Below are 27234 nucleotides of genomic sequence, written 5' to 3' on the forward strand. Positions count from 1 at the left end.
TCTAGTTTAAAAAAAAATGCTCAGAGGGCAGCTGCCTATGGAGTGGGTCCATGGTGCAGTCAGCTAGCAAGCTGTGCCTCATTCCAGGAAAGTTGACTCACTGGCTGCACACTGTGCATTAGACATTTGATCTAGCTACTGTCTTGGCCTACTGATACAAGCCATTTTACATGCCTCTTTTAATGCTATTGTCATGCATGTCACACTTTTTATATCGTAATATGCTTTAGCTCATCATTTAAATGCATCAATGTGTTACCTATAGCCTGAAACTAAAATAGACAAACACAAACAAAGGAACAGTGCCATATGCAGTTCTCTGACAACCTGACAAAAAAAGACTAAAAGCTATTACTGAGTAGCATGGTACCTCCTGCAGCTATTGACAGACACTCAACAGACATCGCTCAAGATGAGCTGAATTTAAATTCAATCAAACAAGCCCCAGAGTTGACAAAGACATTTAGGAGTTTGGAGTAAATAAATAAACTATAGGTTCATCTTAGTTCTTGCTGGGTTGTATGGAATGACAACATAATTAATTGATAACAACATATTTATGTTAACAACAACATAATTAATTGGTAACTCACATCGTCTCTGCTCAAGGCCAGTTAAAGATTATTGTTTTCAAGTTTGTTTTTATGTCTTGCTAGTTTTCACTTTAATTCAGTGAGTTTCTCAAAATGGCTTGGAGCCTGGCATACAGTTAGAATATTCAAACTGTTTTGTAGGTAGGTGGGTCTTCAAAGGCAATGCATAATCTCAGATAATATTGAACAAATTCACAATCAAATTAATTTCATGGGTATACCCTAAAAGAAAGAATATAAATACTCTAGTATTGTCTTAAACTGGACATGATACTGCTCTGTGATGGCAATGCTCAACACCTGACTGATAAACGCCTGCTCTTACCAGAAACAAGCAGAAGCAGAATTAAGTGTTGAAAGACGAAGTTATTTAAAGTTCCTTGTAAAACTGTTAATCATGCTAAGGACCCATTAATGCCCTGTCTACTGCAAGGGTGAGTTACTTGAATGACTTCCTGGTTCTAGGGACTATGGGTACGTAATGCGGGGCACAGTGGTTCAGGTGCTTGCACTGCCGCCTCACAGCAAGAAGGTCATGGGTTAGTTTCCAGCATGGGGCACGCACTGTTGGCTCTGGGGGGCAGGTCCTCCCCAGACCTTCAGTGCTCAGGTGCGCTATCTCCCGGGCCTTTCTGTGTGGTTTGCATGTTCTGCCCGTGTTCACAAGGGGTTTCCTACACTTAGAACCCTAACAGAACACTCTTTGTCGGTCCCTGACCAAGACAGACCGTTCACTTCACCTGGTCCCCGGGCGCCTTAAGCAGGGACGTGCACAGGAGTGGGCTAAGGTCGCTCGGGCAACTGCCCGTTTGCCCTCCTCGCTTTAAGTTGCCCCTCCGAAGGAAATATATATATATATTTGCGATCAGGGGACGGGGGCGTGGCAGAAACGGTTAGTGACAGTTTAAAATGATATTGGTAAAATTTGCCAATTTGCGATCAGATGACGGGGGCGTAGCAGTGGGGGTGACAAAAAATTACGTGTTGCCCCTTTTTCCCAGGGCAAAGCAACTGCCCTTCAAAATTCCTGTGCACGTCCCTGGCCTTAAGGCTGCCCACTGCTCCTGGGGGAAGGACAGTCCGGGATGGGATAAATGCAGTAGATAAATTCACAAACGACCTCAGGCCTGCGTGTGCGTGTGTGTGTCCTGTGTAGCCTCCATGTATCCACGTGTGCAGTGTGTTGCTTGTGCTATTAAAGTCTGACAATGATTATATTATATTATTAAAAATCTAAGGGAAAAAAAAAGATATATATATATAAGTATACTCCCCTTCAATTGCAGTAACATTTAGAAATATCAATTGATGACAGAGCTTTCCAAGTGCAAAGAAGGTGTCGGCGAGTATTCCAACCTTGTTTGGACTTTTTACCATAAAGCCACAATCCACTACACGTATGCAGACCCCATCCACACTCCCTGCCAGTCCTCATATTATTCAAAATCAAAATAATGAGTGTTCTGTCTGTCCTTGCATCTGGGTTTGTTTCAGAGGGTAGCTGGTATGATGCCACAATCTTTTCGCATATCTTTCTTTTCAGTCATTGGTGGTAAGGTGTTTGATTATTTGATGATTGAGTGTTTAATAATAGTATAGCAATTAAGTATAGTAAGTAGTATAGTAATAATATTGAAACCTGCATTCTGATGTAGCCTACCTTCTCCTCAACAGTGAGTTTTAAAATCATGAATCTCAACACCTCTTTATAAATTGGCCTCGCAAATGTGTATTTGGATAATTTTTTTTGTTTGTTAGGTTTATGTGATAGATAGAAACAAGTGTTTACATTTGAGGTTGTTTGTTTTACACTTCTTTCCTCTTCCTTTTCATTTTCTGCCACAGGTTTTATGTTTTCCGTGGATTTTTCACGGTTAATGCGAAATTCCATGATTTCTTGACAGCCGACATGAATTAAGTTGTAACTCCGTTTACTTCTATTTTAAATAAATCAGCCATTTTCATGAGCCTGCCTTCATTCTGAAGTTAAGCACTGTGGGTGTGATCGAAGCATATAGGGGACAATACATAGAACTGAAAAGTGCGGAATTGGAGGTATGCAAAAAAAGACTTAAGCGTGAGTGGGAGAATGCGGCCCATGGTGTTTATCTGTGTATCTTCCTTGCTATGGAAGGTAGTGGGGGTTTGAGTTTTAAAAAGTGAGTGCACTGAATCTGAATGAGTGGAAAAACCTTGTGTTAAATTATCAGCATTTCAAGAAAATGTGCTTTGATTCCAAAGGACCTGTGCAAAAATGACTTAAATGTTTTGGTTTCATTTTACATTATCTATTTGAGGGTATGGTCTAAAACAACAGCGATTGTGTATTTGCTCAATATAATTCTGTGTAAAAATGATGCCTTGCTTTTTTTGAGTATTTCCATCATATCAAGTGAATGTATTCCATCAGTGGTTCTTTCTCAACCTGTAAGCAGCTGTATATATATATATATATATATATATATATATATATATATATATATATATATATACTCAATAAGTAATTGAGGTTGACTGAAGAAAAAGCGTTCATGCTGCATGTATCCCTGTAATCTCATACCAATAGGAGAGGAAATGAAACATAAATGTCAACAAGAAGGAGCAGGTATGACAAGCTAACCTGAGGGCAGAACTTTTCTAAAAGTCAAAGTGTAAAAGGCAAAAGGCCTGCTCTGAACAGAAATATCCTATTGACTTTGTTCCTTGCCATGTGATGTGTTACATGCATGTTGGCACGCCACCAGGCCTGGACCCATGCTTGTATCTTTTTCTTTTTTTGGAGGAAAAGCAGCCGTTTTTTTGTATTAAATGTTTTTTTTTTTAAGAAAAATGCCATGCTTGCCACATCTTCATGTTATATTTTATTGAATATAACTAATGAGAGGATAATTACTACAGACAGTTCATTAGTCACAATCAGCACCTATCATGCCATCTTATCACGTTTTCCTTAGTGGTAAGACGGAGCCACTAATGCCCTTACATGTCTGACATCCATTAAATCTGACATAAAACACCATGGGCAATTTGTTTTAAGTGTTCTACATGCAATGTTTATGCATTAGCTCAGTCAGTTTCAAACTGTTCAGTTTCACACTTTCGTAAGAGAGAAATGTCAGGTCAGGAAACTTTATATTTTGTATCTCAGTTTCAATTCTGAATTCTGAAACAGTTCATAAGGGGTTGTTAGCAATACGAAACTTGTGTTTATTCCTCTAAACATCCTAGTTTAATTAACAAGTCAGTGGGGAACTGATTTTTAAATCCTCCTGGCAGCAGAAAATCAAAGTAAATCTACCCAGGCAGATTGAGACAAAATAGTAATTTAAAATCCCTCAGGACTGGAGAACGTACCGGAAATATCCCAGGATCACCACGGCCACCATGAGGGATCCCAGCGAGATGGAGTAGCCCACGGTGTAAATGAGATAGAGACGATCAAACACCTCCTGTTGGTCAAAACAACACAGACAGATGAGTGTCTCCCATGAAAAGCTCTGAAACCATGATTTAATTCAGTGTTGTGTTCAGTTAATAGGTTGAACATTACAAATGTTGTAAGCCTAGCTAGCCTCTGCAATTAGTGATACTACATACTGGGTCTGGCTAAGTTGTAATACATTTTCTTTATTTCACTACACCTTTAACCATGATAAAAAGAAAAAAATAATATTGTTGTGACCACAATCTTAGTGTTTAAGTATGATTAGGAATTCTCTAAAGCCTTCATGGACAACTGAAAGAACACAATATGTCTCAGATGCTAAGTGTGTGTGGTGTGGAGTTTCACGTCTAAAACTAAATCTGTGGTACTGAGGCAGAGGAAACAGCCTCATAAAAAAGCTCTGTACACATTCAAGCAGTTTTAATTAGAGTAAGAATCTCAAACTTGCATTGTGCTCCACAGTGAAACGTGAACGTTTGCTTTGACAGCAAACTGACACCCAGCAACTGAGGAGGTTTTGAAAAGCATTCGTTTCTTACAAAAACATTTTGCCTTCAAGCACAGAGGCCGAATAAAAGAAAGAAAACGGAAAAAAGGGGGGGGGGGGAATCAGGGTGGGGAACGCACCATTTCCAAAAGAGATTACTTCAAGCAACAGGCAGCCAGAGGACATTCTGTGTGGAGACCACACTAACCATGCTAGCTGGATCGCCTCTGTACTGCATGAGGCCCTTCTAAGGCTGATGTAACCAGAACTCAGAGGGCTGTTATCATTTAGCCTGTGGTGCAGAGGCCCTGGCCAGAGCGGAGCTGTGGACTGCACACAGATAGCACCATAAACATTTTCATTTGTGCATATGAATGTTTCTTCGATGGCTGCTACCACGACTCTTGGGATCCCATCAATGTAAATAGTCAGTGTCAGACTAAGGGTCAGAAGATATTAAGATATCTGCCCACTGACGTTTGGTTTGGATTTTTTACAAAAAGGGAATGAAAATGAAAATGAAAGGGGGGATGAAGGGAAGAAGCTTAAAGGGGAAGGCTTGCAATTTTATAAAATGACATATCTTGTTGCGTCCAGAAATAAAAGCTCATTCATTGAATACAATGTCAAATAGAAAAGTGATAGGGATGTTAGGTAAAGATTTTGGAAACAGAGCAGACAAAAGACTAGTATTGTGTATGGTCCATGGTTCATTAGTATTATCCATCTCAAATCAGTCTGATTATTTTTAGTAAAAACCAAAATGAATCCAGCTCTCCAGAGTTAAAATCAAACAGCTGTCCTATTTCCCCCGTGGATCCCCTTAATCCTGTGTCCATGTCATATTTATTAAGGATGATGTTCATACTTCATGCTCAAATCTGTGATGACCTTCACTATTCTCTTCCTCAAGTAGCTAACTGAATTTAGTTATTTATCTACAGTAAGGCTGAATCCCATTTCTCCCGCTACCCCTTCGTCTTTCCCCTTCCCCTCCGTTTTGCGCGTTCATGTGGAGCGGTAGGGCTGTCCCAATTCACGTTAAGACAGAGGGGTAGGGGAAGGGGAAGCGCTTTCTACCGCTCCAAACGGAGATTTTCCGAGGGCACACTTCAAACGGAGGGGTAGACTGATTTCCCTCAATGCATTGCGAACCCGTGATCATTAAAGAACAAACATCGCGCGAGTCCATTTAAAAATGTCGGAAACAGCAGGGAAAGCATCACACAAATGAAAGTATTTTCTTTGTAATTCATGATTTTAAAACTTGTTTGATGAAATGTTGCATTGTGTAAATAACAGCTGCAGGCGCCATGTTTGTTTATGTCTGGTGAGTGACAGCTGTCGCTCTCCGGTAACGTAACAGCCAACGCTTCGTACTGATGACGTACGTAATTGTTGAAGTGCTATCCCAATTCGAAGGGCTAGCGTTTCAACCCCTTCCGCTACCGCTCCGTTTGAAAAAGCGAGGGCGAAGGGGTAGGGGTAAGGGTAGCGGTAGAGATGAGAAATGGGATTGGGCCTAAGTGTCTGAACAGACTACATGAGTCACTGATAAAGGTTACCAGGTACAATGGTGCTTCTGCAGTCTTTTTTCTGCTCTAATTAGCATACTTCTGTGTGTGTGTGTGTGTGTGTGAGCGCCCGTTTGTATGTGTGTGTGTGTGTGTGTGTGTGTGTGTGTGTGTGTGTGTGAGAGAGAGAAAGAGAGAGAGACAGTGAGAAAGAGAGAGATTATCACAGACCCTTGATGTCATGTAATATCAACTAATCTTCTTTTGACACCTGAAAGTGATATAGTAATTTTAGTATTTAGGGTTCTTCCTTGGTTATCTATTTATAGGTGTTGCAGTGCAATTATCAGTAACAAATGAAATGTTGTGCCTCAGTTTCCATTTTAAGAAGATTTTGTGAACTCCACAAGGGTATTGATTCACCTCCCACACAAGATTTCCATCAACTTATCTCGGGATAACAGTCCCTCCTGCTCCCTACTTTATCTTAACTGATAGATTTTGATGAGGTTAGACTGAGGGCAAGCAAAAAAAGACGTCAAATGATGGACCCAAAATGCAACATGCACTTGTTGGTTGCCTAGGCACCAGTACTTCAGTCTCAATTACTTTTAGCTTGGTAGAGAGGTGAAGACTAGGTCAGAGCAACCTATTCACAATTCTCAGAATGTGTCCCATGAACATGATTATCGTTCTTTGAATCAATCCATGCAAAAGAATGATGATGATTGATGATGTGCTTTTATTCAGTGCAAATTCAAAAGGAAAGCAGCCATAATCACTGACCCACACAGTCATTATGTCTCTAGACTCTTGTTAAAAGAATGGTTTACTGCAAAAACACAATCAGACGACACTGAAAAGGAACACTGTCATCACTGTCAAGGGCTGCCTCCATATGGACTGTTTTAGTGGAAAATAAAGAACCGTTAAGAAAAGCTGCTTGCAGTTGATACACATCTAGGTTGTTGCATTTGTGATTTTTTTACACAATGAATCGTTTTGAAGAAGCTTTTGAATTGGTCTAAACTTATAAAAGAAAAATAACAATGTTTCAATACTTAGGGAATTAGGGAACTGCATGGATGCCTATGTATTAGTGCTAAATCTAAGTCTATCAAATTGTTTCTGTTTTAACCGTCACTTGAGTATGGTATGATACCATCGGAGAGATACACACTCTTTACTCTCAGGAACTGGACTCTAGGGACCGATCCAGACTTCAGGATTGTATGAGAATCCTCTGATAACTGGGTCAAAGGAGGTTTCTCATTTTGCTATTTATAATTTGCAAAAAGTACTTTACTCACCTGTCAATCATTACAGACTGATGTTCACTCTATCAGCAGTCTGTGTATGGGACGGGTTAAATTTGAACTAGAGTGGATTTCCACTTTGGTACATAGTTCTTGTTTAGGATTCCATTATTTGGGTAGGCATTTTAATGTTCTTACAGGCTATGTAATCATGTGTTACTGATTATTCCTTTCTGTATTCTGCTGCATTAGAGATGTTCTTTGAAGATCTGTAATTCCTTTTTAAGAAAGGGACCGTTGCAAATTAAACTAAATAATAAAAGTAACAGCAGAGATGGTCCGTATCATACGGCACAGTCTGGCTGCTCCAATGTTGAGAAAAACTAATGTCTCTTAACTTTACATTAAAGTTTTAACATTCAGAAATGTGCTGCTACAACATGATGTGAACATCCTTGGCTGCTTGTTCCTCTACAGTTTCACTCTGGCCTATTTGAAGAGAGGCCAACATTTGCATTAACAAAATTATTGCTGACCTCCATCTTCGCCAAAGCCCTCTTATGAAGCGGTCAATTAGAACAAAGGTTTGTTAGCATGTGAAATAAAAACCCTCAAATGGCTTTCTCTTCACAGTGAAGAAAAATGACAATGTGAAATGAACACCATAGAATTTGGATTTAAGTCTAATTATCTGCACACTGGATACATATTTTCAAAGACCATTTGAAAGAAAGACAAGGACTTCCAAAAGAAAAGAAAAGTGTCCCTCCTTTAACCTCCTCCTGTGTCCTTCTCCTATCAGCTTCTATGATCGCCCTGCAGCCAGTAACATGAAAGAGTTTCAGATTGCCATCACTTGTTTCTGGTTTATAATTTTAAATGTTTTTTTAGTTTGTGTGCAAACACATTGCAGTAGTTTCATAAAAATGCTTAAATGTTTTACATGTTAACTACAGGACGTGCTACCATCACATTAACATAATCTATGTCAAATTGAAGTGTGTCTCTGATACACAGTTCTTCACATTATACACACCTTTGAAGGTCTATCACACAGATATTTCTAGGAAGCTTATTACAGAATTCTAGGAATTCCTTTGCTTGACCAAAGATTGCAATTTGTCAGGTTGTGATGAAAGGCCTGTTTAATCCAAGAGGAGCTATGGAGGAATACGGCACATTTTCAGACATTTACATATTACATGTTCCAGACTTCAGGACTGAGACTTCACAAAGGGCTGCATCAGTCCTATTTAACAGTCAAAAGTTTTGAATTGAAACATTCTTCGTACCATTTTGAACTGTCAACGCTTAATTTTGATTTTAACTTTATTTTTTTTTATGACTGAAAACCAATGTCATCTTGTCAAAAAAAAACTAGAATTTATTTTCTCCCATACTGTAATTTCCATCAAATGTCCGCTGTGCGCCTCATGCCTGGGGGATGCTGATAGAGCTGTGGTAACCTCACTGTCATTTTGGTTTCCATTTGAAGTGGGATGTTTTGAAGGGGGGCTTATGGGGACATTCCTCATGCAAAGCAGCTTTTTCTGCCCAGTTCTGCTCTCCAAAATCAATACGAGAATCAGCAGGGGAAGCAGAACTTAACCAGTGTCAGTGCCTCACAAAAGAGTAAACACTCAATTAAGGCTTGCTATGGACTGGTGGGGGGCAGAGAAATTCTCTGGGAATCGGATAATTACAGTCTTTCAACAGACAGAACCCTGACAAAAACCTATTCCCCTAAAGATTTTCTTCCATGTTGTAGATACATCGATCGTCCATTATGCACATACTGAGACCACTGCACGACATGCACTGACAATCGAAGAATTCTGTTAACTTTCACATCTACCATTGATTTAAATAGTAAAATGTTCCACCAATTGAACATGAGTGCGATAGGCATGACAAAATCACAAAAACAATCTACTGATCTACATAGGGAAGCTGATAGAATAATAAATCTTACCCTCTCTTGGTTCTGGTTGTAATGACTGAGGTATTTGGCACATTCGCTATAATTAGCCCACGTCTTATTGTTGGTGGTGGCCAGCTCCCATGTTCCATTTAGGTCACAGCGGCGATATGCATGACCTAAGGAGAGAGAAACAGTGACCTCTTGTTGCATGTGCAGCTCACTAGGAATGTCTTCTTGTGTATGCACTGTGTATCAAAGACAGACTGGTGGTGACACATTAATTCACACCACCTAAGGTCAAACCCATGATGTCTGTGTGTTACACCAAGTGAGGTGTGCAAAAAGAATGCACCTGTCTGTTCTTGGAGCTATCATTTCCCCGCTTTGGGAAGAGGGGAATGCCTGACTGCAATTCAGTGGCCATGTTAATTCAGTGATAATGAGTTTATACAGACAGCAAATTCACACATCCATCCAGAGAATGTAGCAGTGCAGTAGGTAGCATTGCCTTTAATTAGTGTTGAAATATCTCAAATGCCTCAATATGTAATGTTTATCATAAAAAACGACTTGCCTCAACCCCTTCTTTAGACCAAATTTGCGGTAAACAATTTGAGAAATGTTTCCTAAAAGGCAATGCTTCCTACTTCAGCTTTCACCTCTGCCTACCAATGACCTTGACATAGTTAACAGAGAAGGACCCCTACAGGGAATGCAACATGACCTTTAACATTTGACACCATTAACAGACTGAATGAAAAAGATGCATAGTGTCGTAATGGATTACAGCAATTATATATTATGATGAACACCAAACACCAAAATGAAACCTTTAGTTCCTGAAAGTTGCAAAGGCATTGAAGGTGTCATTAATAAACCTAAAGCAATGTTAAGAAAACAAAATAAGACCTGCCCTACTTTACAGTGACCTTAAAACAGGCCTCTCTGGGGGCCATTATGTCTGCAGCTGCAGGTTAGTATATGAACAATGACATTGCAAGGACATGGAAGTTAGCGGTGAGTTACCTTTGTGGTTGAAATCGTAGACATAGTCAGGACAAGAAGTTGACACCAGTCTCCCAGGAGGTCCTTCTGGCCAACATACAATTCCATCCCACTCTGGTAGGCAGAAGCCCTCTAGAAAGGGACAAGATTTTACATTTAGAAGAGGATTGCCTTGCGTGGCTCCACGGGTCAGTGCTACCACATCACAACACACCTTGTCTGCAGCTGCTATAGAAACAAGGCAAGGGATAGTTTCATTTCCAGCACTCAGGCAACCATACTTCTGACTGCATGTAGGCAGGTACAGCTGAGGGCATCAGATCATTATCCAGACAGAGGCAACAATGGGATTTATAGGGGTTCTGCTCACACCAGCCTTTGGCTTTCTTAAGTAATAAGCCCCAAGAGGCCATGGTTTGCGCTGATTTTAGAACAGGTAAGGGGAGTTTTTAGGCACGACGCAAAGCTCCACATGTGTATGAAATGCGCTATATGAATAAAATGGCCTTGCCTTGCCATTCGCTGCGCAGTAATATGGAATGTTATCATAGAATGCTATGAGGACAAACTGTAAGGTTATGCTGGATTTTACAACGGCTTTTAGCCAATCAAGGATTTGAACAATCAGTTTTAGAACGAAAAATAAACAATGGGACATCACATACAGAGGAGACACAGTGCAGAGGTGCTGAGATCTTCAAAGACAATTGTTGAAGGGATCAGGGCTAACCAATTTATATTGTTTACATCAGTTGCCTTCAAAACAAAGAACCAGCATTATCTTATGTCTGTCCGATCATTAGGTTTTGAATAGAGATGTCTACGCAATAGCTTGTCACACCAAGGTCTTTCTCAGTAATTGCATGAGTAGAAAGTTTGTCTCATGTTGACAGGAAGGACATATGGAAACCCAAGCCAAACAATAGCTTGAACTAAAAAGGATAGAGCAGTGCTGAGTTGTATGTAACTCAAGGTAAAACAAATGTATCAAGGTGAAACAAATTACTCCTCGTGTATCAATCTTTCATCAAGTCCAAAAACTGGTAAAGAGCATGTTTTCTTTATGCAGTAAAAAGCTTCTAGTATAGTTTAACCTGACGGAAAATGTAATAGGTTATAAAAACACCTGAACCTATGTGACAGATTTAACTAAATTACTCGCCATTGCCTGTGAAGTCAGTAATTACATCACCCAGGTCAGAACCCTGCCCCCTTACCCCCACTGTTCACCTGTTGTGACAATAAATGTAAAATCAGACCGGTTCTGTCAATACCCATGTAATTATCCCAATACCCAATTTACACTTACTGCTCTTCTGCACTTAAAAGTCCTTTCCACACTTCAGAGAAGCCTAGATTTTACATCACAGCAAATGGAAGCTACTGACAAAGCATGAAACAATATCCCTCCACAGAAGCCTTCAAGTTTCCTTCAAGTAATAGCCAAACCTTTTCAGTGCATCATTCCACATAAATGAGGTGAAGGGTGAAGGATGCAGCCATCTCTGTTCGCAGTTCAAGGTAATACCTACTAGGGGACCACAACATCCAATTAGCAATCTGAAAGCCTTTTTTTCCAGCCCTAATTTCTCCAGCAATCAAGTGTGACACTCCATACACACAACAGGCAACATGAAAACTCTATTTCTCTGTTCCAAATGGAAAGGCAAGGCAAGGGAAGAATTAACAGGAAGACAAAAGGAGGCAATGTGCACCAACAGCTTTAAATCTCTTTAGACTTCAACAAAACTTAAATACGTTTCAATGCATTGTTTGGGTTTTTTAACTGTTCTTGTAACAAAACATGTGCAGCTCATATTGGACACAATTATCATTCGAAATGTTTCATAGTTCTATAAATACAACAGAGTTTAACACTTCTATTATATCTTAAAAGTGCTCACATTTAGTAATTCCCATTGTATATTTAGAGATTCCATACCCTTGATGATGGGAGTGAGAAGCTTTTATCTCCAGAGTTGCTGGCCAAGCCTGATTTCTGGCTTTGCCATGGCTGTTATTGAAACCAGCTGCCCCAGACTCACCACAAATAACCAGTTAAGGATAAAACTTAACCATGCAGTCTTTGCTGCAGATCCATTATTTTCTCATGCCTATAATAACAGATCTCAAAGGGGAAATCAAAGGACATGACGCTATGCTGTCTGTATGCAATCCAAACGTCCTGTCACTTAGCAGATCTAGCCTAATTAAAGAGTGAATCGACGGGATTCAACAGTCAGAAAGATGCTTCCCCATGCAAATTTAACACAACACTTTCTTATGTTATTACATCAATAACCGTACTTTTCAGGGCTCTCAACTTGCCATATACTAGGACCACCTACTATACTGCATGTCATTTCCTGTAAAGTCCACGGCCACGATTTAAATATAACCGTGCCTGGGGTGGGGGGACGTGGCTATTGATGATGTCATTTAGGTTTTTAATAATGTTTTTCCTTGCCGTACTCACATTTGATTCAGAACTGCAGATGTCATAACACATATTGTGTGGCGTTTTGATATATGCAAGCTTTTATGGTGATTGCTGGTGTTATTTTACGGCCAGACCACAGAGTTTGAGCGCCGAGCTATTTTCACACACGGCAGAGTCTTGGGCCTGAAACCCACATCCCTCCACTGTCTGACCCGTGCAAACCTCAGTGTCTCTCTCAATGGAAACCTTGTTTCAGGAAAGTAAGGGAGACTCACTGCACCCGACCAAGGCACAAACTCGAATAATAAATAAGTGGACTTCACTGGAGCGCACAGCAGCAGAAGTAGGCTCCTGGCCTTGGGTGAGGTCTAGGCCACCTCCCCCCCCAAAGTGACTAGAATAGCTTAAATCAACTCACAGCTATTTGCTAATTTCATACCACACAGTGCAAACGATTTGAAATATCCATCACAGCTCGACATTTCTAATAGTAGTGGGGCTAACCGCACCTTGAGAGACAAAAAAACATCAGGGGTGGCCAGGCGCTGCAAAGGCACAAACAACAAAGAGAAGAGGCCAAAGATATAAAAAATAAAATGCATCCAGCCGCACATTGTCCACAAAGAGAGAGAGAGAGAGAGAGAGAGAGAGAGAGAGAGAGACAGAGAGAGAGAGAGAGAGAGAGTTTTAATCCTGTCCACCTCAGGCTATTTATAAAACTCCATACAGTGGAGTGGAATAAAACACTGACACTAATGAATGTATTATAAAAACACAAAATGCAACAGTATGAAAAAAGGAATAAACCATAAGGATTTGAATAAGCAAAACAATCTGAAAATACAGGGTTATCAGAATATACATAACAATCAGAATATAGTATCAGAATATACAGCCACTACAAATACAAACTTAAAAAAATTATAAAACAAAACCATATTATAATGTATTGTAAGGCTTGTTTTGATATTGCAGCTATGAGAAGACATCCATCGTAATTATGGCCGTACTGCAAGTGAGAGCAAATTTACTGTGTAGGCAAATAGTCTTTTGTTCTTTTTGTTTTGTTTACAATACACACGCAATTCATTTCAAAGAGCATTTAAGTTGACAAAATGGCTGGCTCTCAACTAAAACCTCAGCTCCCCATCTGTAAGAGCTCAGTCTGTGGTTCTTCTGTTCCCCATTTTTATGGAAGAGGAAAAGCCTCCCTCGTGTTCCTCAAAATGTGGCGTGATCAGGCAGACATGTGCACCCTTCCAAAAGGGGTCAGAAAACAGCCATTAGATAAGAGCCCAGCGCCATCGGGTCTCAGGGGGGTTAGCTGTGATACCCCTCTGCCCACCCCCCAAAAATAAACACCAACTGTGAGGCTCTGACTAAGGTAAAGACTATGTTTCCTCCAAATAGCCTTCTTCAACCTCCTAGAGTGTGTGTGAAGCAGCGCTCTAACGGTCACATCACTGCTTCTCCTTCACCTTCTCCTCAGCCTGTAAGTGCTCTGCTCTGCTCTGCTCTGCTGTGCTGTGTTCCACCTGCGGACCGATCAGCTGCACATCCCCTGCTGACTGCACCTGTCCTGCGTTCATCTGGCACCACTCCACAATCATCATCCCATTAATGGCACCACAGCCAAGCCCATCTCTCTACGTACTCGGAGCGGCCATGCAACGCATTTACCAAAGATGCATTTACCAAAAAGAACAACAGTATCAAATTGTTTAAAAGATTTGTATTCATCTATTTTCAGTGTTCGTGTGCAGGAGTAGTTTCTGCAAAAGAAGTGACCACATGCATGCCAATAACCTAGTAAGGAGTAATGTCAAATAATCTTTGTGAGGAATAGTGCCTCAGATGATGTTATTTGTGAAAAATAATCTCTTTATAGAGTACACTTCAATAATCAGACCAGTAAGTAGTTATAAATATACACATGGTCATATGTTGTATCTTACAGAATCAAAATCCAGCAATCCAGGTTTCATTGGTTAAGTGCTTTAGAAATGGTAGAATATTGTCTATATGTATTGTCAATAGAAACATTAGGAGACAAAACAGCCTACCTGAAAACAAATGAAAATCTACAGAACGATATGTGAGAAATAAAAAAGCTGTACGATAAAGATGTTATCGTAACGTGTTAATTACCGGCATGCATGTGTTATCGGCAAACGTTTGCGTGGTCGTGCACAAACTGTCCACTAACTGACATAACTATGCTTATGTGTTAATGCAATCACAGATTTTATCCTCTCCTGAAATAATATTTAGCCCTCTCTGATGGAGTTGGAGGAATCATGTTATGTTTAGAAAGGCTTCTCTTTAGGGAAAAATTTAACATTGAGTCAACAGGTTGGCTTCCATCAAATTAATTTCTCGCATCCTCAAATTCAATTGTGCATTAATAGATAAACATGAGCTCCCTCTTCTCAGGTGACGGTTCCTATTATGGACAGCTTGATGACTTGAATTAGCCAGTGCTTAGTCAGTGCATTGTACCATGGAACAAAGTGAAGAAGTGAAGTGAATATTTCTTGAAAATCTGAAATCCCACTTCAAAGAAACTTGTGTTCAATATTTCATTAGATTACTTCTTTGTAGCAGCTGATGAAGACATGGTGTGGCATGGCATGAAAAAAACCAGAGTGCCTGTCTCTGTGGCGACAGGCAATGTCATGTCAGGAAGCATTAGGGTTGACAGTGTTCAGACGAGTCCACTGGACTGCCATCGCAAAAAGGGCCTAATGTGTGGGAGGTGGCTCTGTGCAGCGTTAGTGTCCACCACCATTCAAATCAATATGGCTTGATGTAGCGCATGAGAGTGTGTGCTTTCCACTGATCAGCTTGGCCTTAACAGAGGGGGGTGACACCCTTGCCTTTTGTACGGACCCTTTGAAACACAACACAACACGTATGTTTTGCCTCAGAGGAAAGGAGCTGAGGAGGTGGGAGTTGTGGGTGGGAGGGGGTAATGAGGTGATTTTGTGTGAGGCAGCCATTAAGTCTGTATTTCCCCACACTGATCGCCTCAGGTTTTAGAAACAAACATTACTAATGGTTTGTTTCAGAGCTGTCAAGGTTTCCCTCAGATGAGAGAGGAATCAGTTAAATATAATTGAAATGGAATAAAGTTAAAGAGAAAATAATAACAGTCAGGATTGTACAATTACCCACTAAACATGGGTTATTTCAAAACAATTTGGAACAACTGTGGGTGAAAAAAAGTTGACCATGCGAGAGGAAACAGAATAGCCTAAAAAAACACATGTTGCCAGATGGATCTAAACTATGTCTTTAAATACAATAGTTTGAGGCCAAACAATCAAACATGAAAGAAAACAGCTAAATCAATGTTCAACTGCCTAGTGCTTAGCCAGAATGCACAATACAATGCAAACCAAAATAGCATGACATTATAATCAGATATAAGGTACTACTTTTTGCTGCATTTGTAAATACTTTTGTAACTCTGGGCTTGGAAGAATAAAAGAACAATAATTGAAATAGTGCATTGTTCACCATTCGTTTTTCATTTTATCAATACGGTTTTACAAAACCCCACAAGATCAATTAAAAGAATCCTTTTATACATGTGTATGTGTGTGTGAGAGCTAGTGTGTGCATGTCGTACGCTTGTGTACTGCACATCTCTCTCCCTACCTCCCTACCTCCCTCCCGCTCTCTTCCCCTGTGCATAGATTGTTTTGGCGCTATATAAATAAAAAATAAATTGAATTGAATTGAATTGGGTTCTTCCTTGTTACTGACATTTCATTACTGTAAGAAGAACATGCGTGTGTGTGTGTGTGTGTGTGTGTGTGTGTGTGTGTGTGTGTGTGTGTGTGTGTGTGCATGTGAGTGTGTGTGTGCTTGTGTAGAATAGTAGCATAGAGCTTCTCTTATAACAATTTTTTTTTTTTTTTTTAAACAACACCCTCCAGTGTCTCCATCCTTGCCTTTCCCCAAACCCCCATCAGCACCACACCGCAGCAACACCAAACCCCCATCAGCACCACACCGCAGCAACACCAAACCCCCATCAGCACCACACCGCAGCAACACCAAACCCCCATCAGCACCACACCGCAGCAACACCAAACCCCCATCAGCACCACACCGCAGCAACACCAAACCCCCATCAGCACCACTCCGCAGCAACACCAAACCCCCATCAGCACCACACCGCAGCAACACCAAACCCCCATCAGCACCACACCGCAACAACACCAAACCCCCATCAGCACCACACCGCAACAACACCAAACCCCCATCAGCACCACACCGCAACAACACCAAACCCCCATCAGCACCACACCGCAGCAACACCAAACCCCCATCAGCACCACACCGCAGCAACACCAAACCCCCATCAGCACCACACTGCAACAACACCAAACCCCCATCAGCACCACACCGCAGCAACACCAAAAAACCTCTCCAACCAAGAATCCTCAGCCTCAATCAATGTCAGTTAATCCCTGGCTGAAGCTTATGTGACATGTCAGAGTCCATCTCCTCTGTTCACTGCCTTTATTCTGCTTTGGGACCACTAGCGCTATTACAGTGGGAAATGATAACACTCCAGGAACTGAGCCCAATGTGTGGCTCAAATGCCTTGTCATCTTACGTAACTCTGTTTACATGTGTGTATTTTTAAGTGCGTCACACAGACCTGCCTGCCCTGTGCCATCACAAAAATGACAATAATGAATAGGTTATGCTGTAAATCGTGAAGGTTGTTGGTTTAACATGAAAGGATATTCTTGAAACATTCTCTATTCATAGAGCGAAGGCATATCAGTATAATGCAGTGTATAAAACAAGAGAGGAAAAGGGACAGCGCTCTTTCCACATGTGCATGTTTGTGTAAGTACCACACGTCAGTGTTTTAATATTGACATCAGGACTAACCAGCAATCTTGTGTTTGGACTTGATGACTCGTTCACATTTTCTCCTAGCGTTGAACAATAGATACATCTGCTCCTCCTTGGTAAGGACATCATCGGCATCCACCTACATGGAGAGAGAAAAAAAACACAAGATCAGTTTGAGGCAGCTATTCACTACTACAGTAACGTAGTTATCTAGAATGTGCTGGTGTTTTGATGATGAAGACAAGCAACAGTCTTAACAGCAAATTCTGATTGCCAAACATGTCAATTGTCAAAAACCAAGAATGAAAAATGCTTCTCCCAGTGGGTATTTGCATATTTTCCATTCTCGTCCTCAAAGATCTTACAAAGACATAAAGCACTTGTATATACCCCATAAAACGAGAAAAATGTATAACACATTGCTTCAGAATAATTGTCTTTCTTTACAAAAACAAATGTTTAAATGCTTTATTCATCCCCACAGCTCTTGAAGGAAATAACTTGCAAAGTGACTTGAGATACCTAATGTACTCCATGCTCTCTCCAGTACATGATTTATGTAAACTGTTAAGTTGGTAACAAATTTATATTCCTGTCAATGCAGGGCTTTAAAGGACTGTGTGGTCAGGTACTGCTCTTGGGCAAACAGTATCACTTCCAGTCTTTGTTGATAGTCGCAGTTGGAGTTTCTGTGATCTGAGCAACTCAGCAGGAAAGATTCCTTCAACACCAATCTGACTCGACTCCAAAACAAGGGGGGGAAATAAGCAATTTCACGAGACGAATCTGCATTCTCTTGACGGCGCTAGAGAAAGTCTCTCCATGTCCTTACTCGATTGTGTCACTCTGGAGACGCTTGCTTGAAGGTAAATAGTTGTTATTTGTGTGTTTTCTTTTGTTCTAAGTCATAAGAGGACACAAAAGCATCTCTGTGTGATAACTCATCTTATCGTGGCCAGCCCCAGGGGGAACAGATAAGAGCCCAGTACAACATCTCCATTCATCTCGTGAAGCATGCAGACATTTCAAATGTCAACTGAATATGACAACAAATGTGACCGCACAGCCCCTCACTTGCCTCTGCTGTGACGTGCTCTCTGCCCCTCGGCCTGTTTGTTCAAATCAATATTTTGCATCTGAACTCTAGCTGCCGTTCCATGCATCTGTCAGCAACAAGTATTGAGTTCTACTAATTTGAGTCAGGTCACATGTCTATTTGATGAAATGTAAATAGGATATTTCGCTCCACCACACCAAAACGAAACGCAATGAATAGCCTCCCTTTTATTTTACTGCTTGAACGGTCGAGTGACGCTCAACTGGACTGTGCAGGGCCGTGTTTGTATATGATAATGAGAACAGAGTTTCACAGCGGAATTTATAATTCATAATTTCCACCGTTTTAAAAGGGGAGCGCTGTGCTGATAAACCTCGGACATATAATGGCCAGCTTTGCATCAGCCCCGGGAACATTGCCCTGTATCAATCACGGGATTAAGAAAAAACGGTTTACAAAACTCCTCACGTATTATTTGCTCAGTGGGAAAGCATCCAAGACACAGAAGAAAGATAATGCTGTTTATAGTTTGTTTTTAATCACATGCCTATGCTTTAGCCATGGCCTCACAGAGTAATATGGTCATTTCTACTGATGTGATACCTTTCTACTGCTTGGATAACTTTCTATTGTTTATAAATACACGTCAAAATAAAAAAGCCCATATGATGCTTATCTGCTAGAGAATAGCACTAAGCCATGGGGTTTTTTCCAGCATGAAGACAAACCAATGACACATATTATATGTGCTTCATGTCACCGTGGATGCAAGATATAAGACAAATACTAACTACAATACTGAGAACATTACATTTACATTCAAAGTGTAATAACATACACCTTTGTGGTTTGTGCATTTACTTATGCTAGACAGCTTATCTCCCACCAAAAACTGTCACCCTCTCCTCATGCCATGTCCAACCTGTTGAGATAACACTCTGATGCCTGTGTAAATTCTCCAAAGCCGGTGTGGCGCGGCATGTTTCACAGAGTGACCACTCTGCTGTCCACAACAAGTCAACCTGACTTTATCCCGGATCGCACCAGTGGCTGCTCGGTGGAGGTGTGATGTCAAACGCGTGTCAACCAGTTGTCAAACACACTTACACCTTTGATCCGAGAGCTTCACAGGACAGCTCTGATGTGTCGCACAGCGGAGTGGCAAGCCATGTCTTGCCTTTAGGTCATTCAATCTATGGCATCTCTGTGCCCTGTGGGACCACCATGACAGGGTAACGACCGTAACACTGCTGTTCTTTCTGCCAGGAGGCCATCCAGAACACACTGGTAAAAAAACAAAACAGTTTCAACTTGAGATTGCGCCCGTTTCCCTCACTAAACAGCGTGGAGCCTCGAATTATTCTAAAAAGATTTCTGAGTAATTAGATGACTCATTTCTTCTTTCTTCAGAGTCTTGGCATTCTTCCTTCCCCCGATGGGCTTCTGAAGAAAATGTAAGTTCCATAATCACTTTCACTATTCATGAATTGATTGATTAACCCATGCATGTCCAGTGACCATCACCAAAAGGCTTTACAGAATTGGCTCCCAATTAGTGCTGGAGAACATCCCCTGATGTCAGTAAACGTGGAGACTTTGTCTCTTTCCTGAAGTATATTTCTAAAGAATAATATTGAACTTACAAATATATAACTGCCAAAGAACCACAGCACCTGAAACCATAATACTTCATCCTTCAATATTTTCTCTACTTTCAGGTTTGAAATAAGGAAGCACATTCTGTGCAGTGAAAGGAAGCACAGAGGGAAGACATTTATGGCTACGCATAGTAAGGAACCACAGGTGGAACAACATTTTACCACAAGCAAATAGGGGGAGATACAACTGGTTTGCTGTGTTGGCTACACCAATATAGAATATTCCAAGAGCTATTCCAAAGAGAGAATATAAAACTCGTCAAGTCACCGACAAGTGTAACTTGATGTTGATAGCAATTACTAGTCAACATCTCACAACTTATTCACTCTCTTTCATTCTCTCCCTCTCTCTCTTTCTCTCTCTCTCTTTCACACACACACACACACACACACACACACACACACACACACACACACACACACACACACACACACACACACACACACACACACACACACACACACACACACACACATTTATAGGGCTGCATTGTATATTTGATAGCAATGTCACAGTTATACATTTCTTCAGCATTCTCTGGCTGAAGGTAGAATTCATTTCCGATTTCTACATTTAATTGGATTTGTAACACTGTGTCAGGGCGTCATGAGAATGACCATGAGTTTGATCTCCAGATGGAGCGTTTTGCGATCAACTCTCAGTTAAAGCCAGGGCACTTGGGGTGTGAGAAATATCTCAAGTCCACTTCGGGTCACCTACTGCAAGGGGAACAGGCAGGAGAAAAATCTCCACTTCCAAAGCAACAGTTATCTCAGAGAATGAATGCTCTAATTTCAGCTCTGTTTTGTCACTTGCAGTTACCATTCAACAACTTCAGAGTGCTGCCCACGCTTCTTCTCAGAAAAGGGTGGCAGGAAGTGACCCGCAAAAATCTAGCTTTTCATTCTTTTCAAGCAGAGTGAAATGTGTGTCACTAACTTTGGACCTGGTGATCAGGAGAAGATGTGTCTGTGAGGGGTACTGGTAACCAGGGAGAGCATATGGAGCCTCGGCTGTTTACCCTAGCACCACAGAGCACAAGCAGGACTTGTGTCTGTTTGTCTGGACCGTGACATACCTGGACTTAATTACATCAGATTCATATCATCTTGGATGAGCGCCAGGGATGCCGAAAGCACTCAATGAATATTAAATTAAGGCGAGGCACAATGCTCCACTGCCCATGGTTAGAAACAAACCACTGTCTGTCAAGAGCCCCACTCGTCCACAACACCAGCTTCTGTCCCCGAATCATCTCTGACATGGCAGAGGAGTTCCATGCCTGGCAGTCAGTGAGGTAAAACAAGTCTCCCTTTCCATCTAGATATGAAGTGTAATTTCGGATTGAGCTGTCCCACGACGAGGATCATGGGTAATTAGTCTGCGCCTTACAATTATTTTAGAAACGTATTCCTTCTCCACTGGCTGAACTCCCAGCCACCAAAGTAAATACAGCTTTCACTGGGTTTGGCGTGTATATTCTTCTTTATGGCATTTCATTAAAAATACAGTGTCTTTTTTGTTGAAACTGTCTGGCAGGAGGCCAGGAGTAAAATGAGAAAAATACACAAAATATAAATACATGTATAAGTTTTGGCCATCACACACTTGAATGAACATTATGTCTCTGCTTGTCCTCAAGAGGAGTGTCTTGAGGATTGACATGTATCTCTTATTTCGAGGAAATACCTCAACCAATATTGAACTAGCCGTTTCTTACCAGCAGAGAGAAATTCAACCTTTACGAATCTCATTTCACCCTTGCCAGCCATGTATTACTGTGCTACATAAAGGTACATTACCAGAAATATCCAAAACACTACCCATCGACCTTCACCAGCAGGGGAAGAATACATACTCAACCTAAATGCTCAGACCACAGCCTTGAGTTACAATAACGGTGATTGAAAATGCATATACGACTGAGAACAGATAATCAAAACCAAATCAGATTAAATATGAACCAGCTACTTCCTGGGGTAGTTGGAAGAAATACATCTCAGATTTCTTTATTGCAAAAAGTGTGTGTGAACACAGTGAAACAGTCCTTGAGTTACAATAACGGTGATTGAAAGTGCATGTACGACTGAGAACAAATGATCAAAACCAAATCAGCTTAGCCAGGCAAGTTCTTCCGATATAAACTGGAATTAAAAAAAAAAAATAACCTCCATTAGCTGAGCTGTGATCAGTCGAACTCACAGCGCACTTTTTTTGTAAAATAATATCCTTGACCGGTTTTGTTTTAGTGGTGGTTTCTTCTCTGCTTCCCCTACTGGGAATGAGCAGCAGGAGAGATCTGGTTTGCAGGGGATTACTGCCTAGCTGTGGTCAGCACTTCTTTTCTTGCTGTACTCGGCACAATAGGACCACATTGGAACAGTTGTGGCGTACCACACCATTTCCTGAGATAGTATTTACTGTTCTGTGTCTGTTGTTCCAAACATTAATTTCCTGTCTACAAATAAACAAACTTTTCACGGCAGGCCCCACTTTGAAAAAATTGCAGCCTCCCCCGACCCACACCATCTTGGCGGAGCGATTTAGATGATGACATGGCGGATTATGTATTATAAAGTTACAAAATCATCTGTTGCGTAGTTTATCTTCAGCTAATATTTTCAATGTCATTTTATCAATCAGTTAAACTTTAAAAATTGTATTAGTTAAACTATTTTTTCTTTTTTTATCAGAACTCTTGTTTAAAACAGGTCAAATCTGGCTGTTTCGTTGCATAAATAATCAGGCAAAAAAATATATAAACAGTAGGCCCTGACATAGCACATAGCACTGCCATACTTAATTTGACCAGTAGTTGGTTGTTTAGGGTACCCATTTCTTTCCGCCCTCAGCCCAGAGCCCTCAGCCCTCAGCCCACGCCCCATTAGCAGTGCCCTTGCGCCCCCCTGGGGGGCCTTGCCCAAACTTGGGGAATCACTGCTGTACTCCAAGCGGATTAAACTTGAATTCAGAAAGCTGAAGATTAGTGAACTACTTACAATGTGCCAGAAGTCCTCAAAACAGGAAAGCATATTACTAGGTCATGCCATACCCTCTCCTATTTGCTCTGTCTACTTTGAATTTGGCATGTAATTACATTTCAGAGGCACCGCAGTAGACAGCCTATGGTTGCCTTTCTCAGTCAATTCTTTTGTTTGGCAGTTTTCTTAAGCACGACTTGTTTTGTGATGTCAGGTTTATGTACAGATCCGGGAGCTTTGAACACACTGAGAGGAATTTATACTCCTTCTTAAGCTAATTCTACATGCCTCTTAGGCCGCTGGGTCATTCAGGGATACAGCAACCGCACATTAAATAACTTTTATTGCAGGAAAAAAACTATTCATTGACATTGAAGTGTTGCATCCTTTCGTGAATCGTATTTCTCCTGAATGTCCCTCTGTATTGGATCCTCAAACTGCTGCAGGGTACCCGTGAAAAATGTCCTTCACTCGCCTGTGTACATTACACTGAATGAGGATTTTCCTCAGGTAAACCGCATTAAGTGAGTCTTACCTTTGCATATCACACTTCATCACAAGGATGATAAATAATACACCACTAATATTTACATTTCTTACTGTAAGGCCACTGTATTTTCAGAATGGTGATGACTTCCTAATTTATTCATGTTCTCCTTTAGCTGGTCATTTACCCTCCATTGCACCATAGCCCAACATTTACTTCCTTGTTGTTGGCTTGTTTTCAAAATGCTATCCATGGGGCTTGCTCCCCCTTATTTTTTTCTACTTTTTAAAAAATGAGGGGGCGGGGGGGGATCTTGTAAATTATAGCTCCACCAAATCTTGTTTTTAATGGCATGTCCACGATCTGGAAAAAAACATGAATATGTTACTTTTGACATATTACACCGCATGAATGTTTTAGCGGACCGGGTTCCTGGATATTATAAACTCTATGAGTCAGTGCCACTCCTCTTCAACTGTGCAATTTGCATTTGATGATAAAAACCACAAACCACAAGACTGGTTGTCCCTTGGAAATGCTTGCGAAACCACATTCTGACTTAGAGCAGCATTCAGCTCCTAATTATACCCTGTCCAGGCCAGATAGGGCTGAAGAACAGCAGTTTGTTTCGTATGGAAACATTGTGTGTTGCCTTAGTAAGCACACATACCAGGGGGCCAAAAGTGGCCTCTCCCAGTGTTGTTGCCTCTAATTGAAAAGAGAGCATTTATTTCTCATGTTATATAAAGACTTGAATATAGAGTGCATGTTTGCTTTCTTCTTCAGCAGAACGGAGCTAAAGCAGCATTTTAATTTTCACAGAAAGATTAAAAACTACTAATGGTTATATAACCATCAGGCCACACCCATGGTTTCATAATATCCTAATGGACCTTGGGGGGTGGTTTATCTGGCAGACTGGGAGTGGTGGTGGGAGAGGAGTGGCCACAGTTTTAAATACCAACATGACATATTAACATCTATTTGGAGAACATACAAAGCATGTCAGCCTCTAAGACCCGGGTGATAATCTGGAGCCCTCACTAAGGATTACATATACATTTTGAAAGTGTTGCTTAAGAGCTTTCTATTTTCAGATGTTGCAGATGTTCAGCTCTCAGCTCGGGTTATTGTAATGGAGCCTAAAACGCAAAAAAAAAGCTTAGAGTGAGAGCGTGGACCCAGTATCATCAACATCATATAACCCAGCGACACATGGGAATTGTTTATTGTTGTTCATGTGAAGCTAGGAATCATCCCACGGCTATACAAAATACCAGCCTGAAACATGACCTTTCCGAAAAGACGCTGTATGCCAGAGATAAGATATCCGGTCAACCGTAACTACACACAAACAAAATTCCAATACACCTGGCCAGGCAGCCTCTCCATCTATGCTAATACTGATACTAATAGTGGAAGTGGCCATATTAAGTACTGTTAATTGTTTACCTACATGTATCTCCTCATTTGTTTATCAAATTGTTGTCTACTAACTAAATGTTCTCTCTCTTATAGCGTGACCTTTGCTTGCAAATGCTGATCACCATATCCATTAAGTACATACTCGTGTTGACAGCAAACTCTACTCCCTCACTTTCTTTCCCTCCTAGTGTAGAAACCCTCAGCCTACACCTACCCACCTCCACCACACTGTCATGCACTTGTTCTACCCCATACTCTGTCCAAGCATCTACCTGCAATGTAAATAATTGCCACAATCTACTGTACCATTCCTTACCCTAGTAACAGTAACCTTACAAGCCTTAAACCCCCTCCCCCTTTCTTTTACTATCTCTACCTGGCTTGCTCCAAGCAGATGGGCTCCACCTTATGAGCTGAGGTTCTGCTTCAGGTTTTTTCCTGTTAACAGGGAGTTTTTTTTTCATGCCCGTTGCCATTGTGCTTGCTCTAAGGGGGTTCAGACCCTGGACTCTGTAAAGTGCCTTGAGACAATTTGATTGTTTTGGCACTATATAAGTTAAATTGAAATTAAATGAAATTGAATATGATGCAAAGGGCCCATACACTAGTACTCCAATTCACTACAAATGCAACTGCGTTTCGATTCCACACGTAGTCGTTCAGAGCTCTGTTCCCAGGACACTATGTGCAAATTGTTTAGCACATATGAAATTGAGTTCAGAGACAATCCATCAGACAGCACAAAGTGACCGCTTTGACCCCACCGCCAAAAGCAGGTAGGTGTCTAAAGAACCGACTGTCCATTTTTCTTTTCCACCTACTTCAGGTAAAACCCTAATGGACTAATTCAATATTTAAGACTTTCCGTAAGAGGTTGCGAGGATTTCTGCAAACAAACTAAGGCCGGAAATGTCTGAAAGCTCTCTCTTTTAAGATGTCATGTGACAAGTACCATAAATGAATGATGACTGGAGATGCTACTGTCAATCTTTAGTGGACAGCCAGCAACACACAGAGCCAAAGATATCCTTCCTGGTAAAAGTGAACGCTCTAAATGAGTTTACACCTAACGCGCGGTTGTTCAAATATTATTTAACATTTCATTTTCATCCTTGTGAGCCTATAATGACATAATTTATGGGCCCAAAATAATAATTCCAAGTAGAGCCATAATGTTACTGTGTTTGTCTCTCTACATTAATTCCACCTAAATCATAACTAATTATTGCTAAATATGATACTCAGTCAATTGTGTTTTTATCTCTATTATTCTTACATTTTCATACTAACCTAGAGCGCTAATAAAGATGCTCACATCGCCCTGTCCATTCATTTGTAGTGGTCAGTTCATGCTCATGTCTTATGAAAAGGACAAAAAACGAATTTGTGATGGAAAACCTTCATTTGTTCAACATATTACTGATTAACTGATCGTAGTGACTGTAGTTAGGAGTTTCAAATGCCCAGAGTTTACACAGCGCCTCAGTCATTTTTACGTTCTCATTAGCAATTTCATTAGTGTGTGTTCTCCCTGTATTTTTTTTCTAAAAAGGGCATTGGATTGTGAACTATGGATTGGCCTTAAAAGGCCAGTTCAGTGACAATGTAGCAACATGCAGCTTGCCCTCTCAATGAAGGATTCTGCATTCATTTAAACTGTTCTATCATCTGAAGTATGTCAAAATAAACCTTTGATCTAAACAGAATATTCAGTATGGAATGGGAATAGATCAGAGCAGTATCTTTTATCGCGTTTGACAAATATGCAAAGGAGGGCAAAGAAAATGGTGCATGGTCTTGATCATTTAGATTTCGTTTTAGTATTTCAAAGTGAATGAGATGTGGGAGCACAAGAACAGTGAGCGTCTAGCAACGATGATCATAGACATATATGATGCATGTATATACTGTATGTCTATGAGCGGGACGTTAAGCATGCGCAAAGACGTGAAGTCCAGTTGATAGTCCAATTCACCGCTGCGTGCGTAGTCCGATTAACACCCGAATCGGATCGAGTTATCTCTGGGTGTCAATGGGTTCGTAGTCGGACCGCAATTATTCGAAATAAAGGTGGTTACATGAAATAGTC

The 27234-nt window shown here is 40.8% G+C and overlaps 1 protein-coding gene across 1 annotated transcript in view; it reads right to left on the reverse strand.

Moving 5' to 3' along the window:
• pth1r (parathyroid hormone 1 receptor) overlaps positions 1–27234 on the reverse strand; it is a gene marked incomplete at both ends in the record, with an annotated part of 49297 nt that overhangs the window by 6928 nt on the left and 15135 nt on the right. The window contains 4 exons of the mRNA XM_080836920.1: positions 3948–4042; positions 9268–9392; positions 10243–10353; positions 17573–17675. Of these exons, the coding sequence (XP_080693046.1) occupies positions 3948–4042; positions 9268–9392; positions 10243–10353; positions 17573–17675 (434 nt within the window). The remainder of the gene's footprint in view (positions 1–3947; positions 4043–9267; positions 9393–10242; positions 10354–17572; positions 17676–27234) is intronic.

Source organism: Sprattus sprattus, assembly GCF_963457725.1.
Source record: "Sprattus sprattus genome assembly, chromosome: 4".
Classification (NCBI taxonomy): Eukaryota; Metazoa; Chordata; class Actinopteri; order Clupeiformes; family Clupeidae; genus Sprattus; species Sprattus sprattus.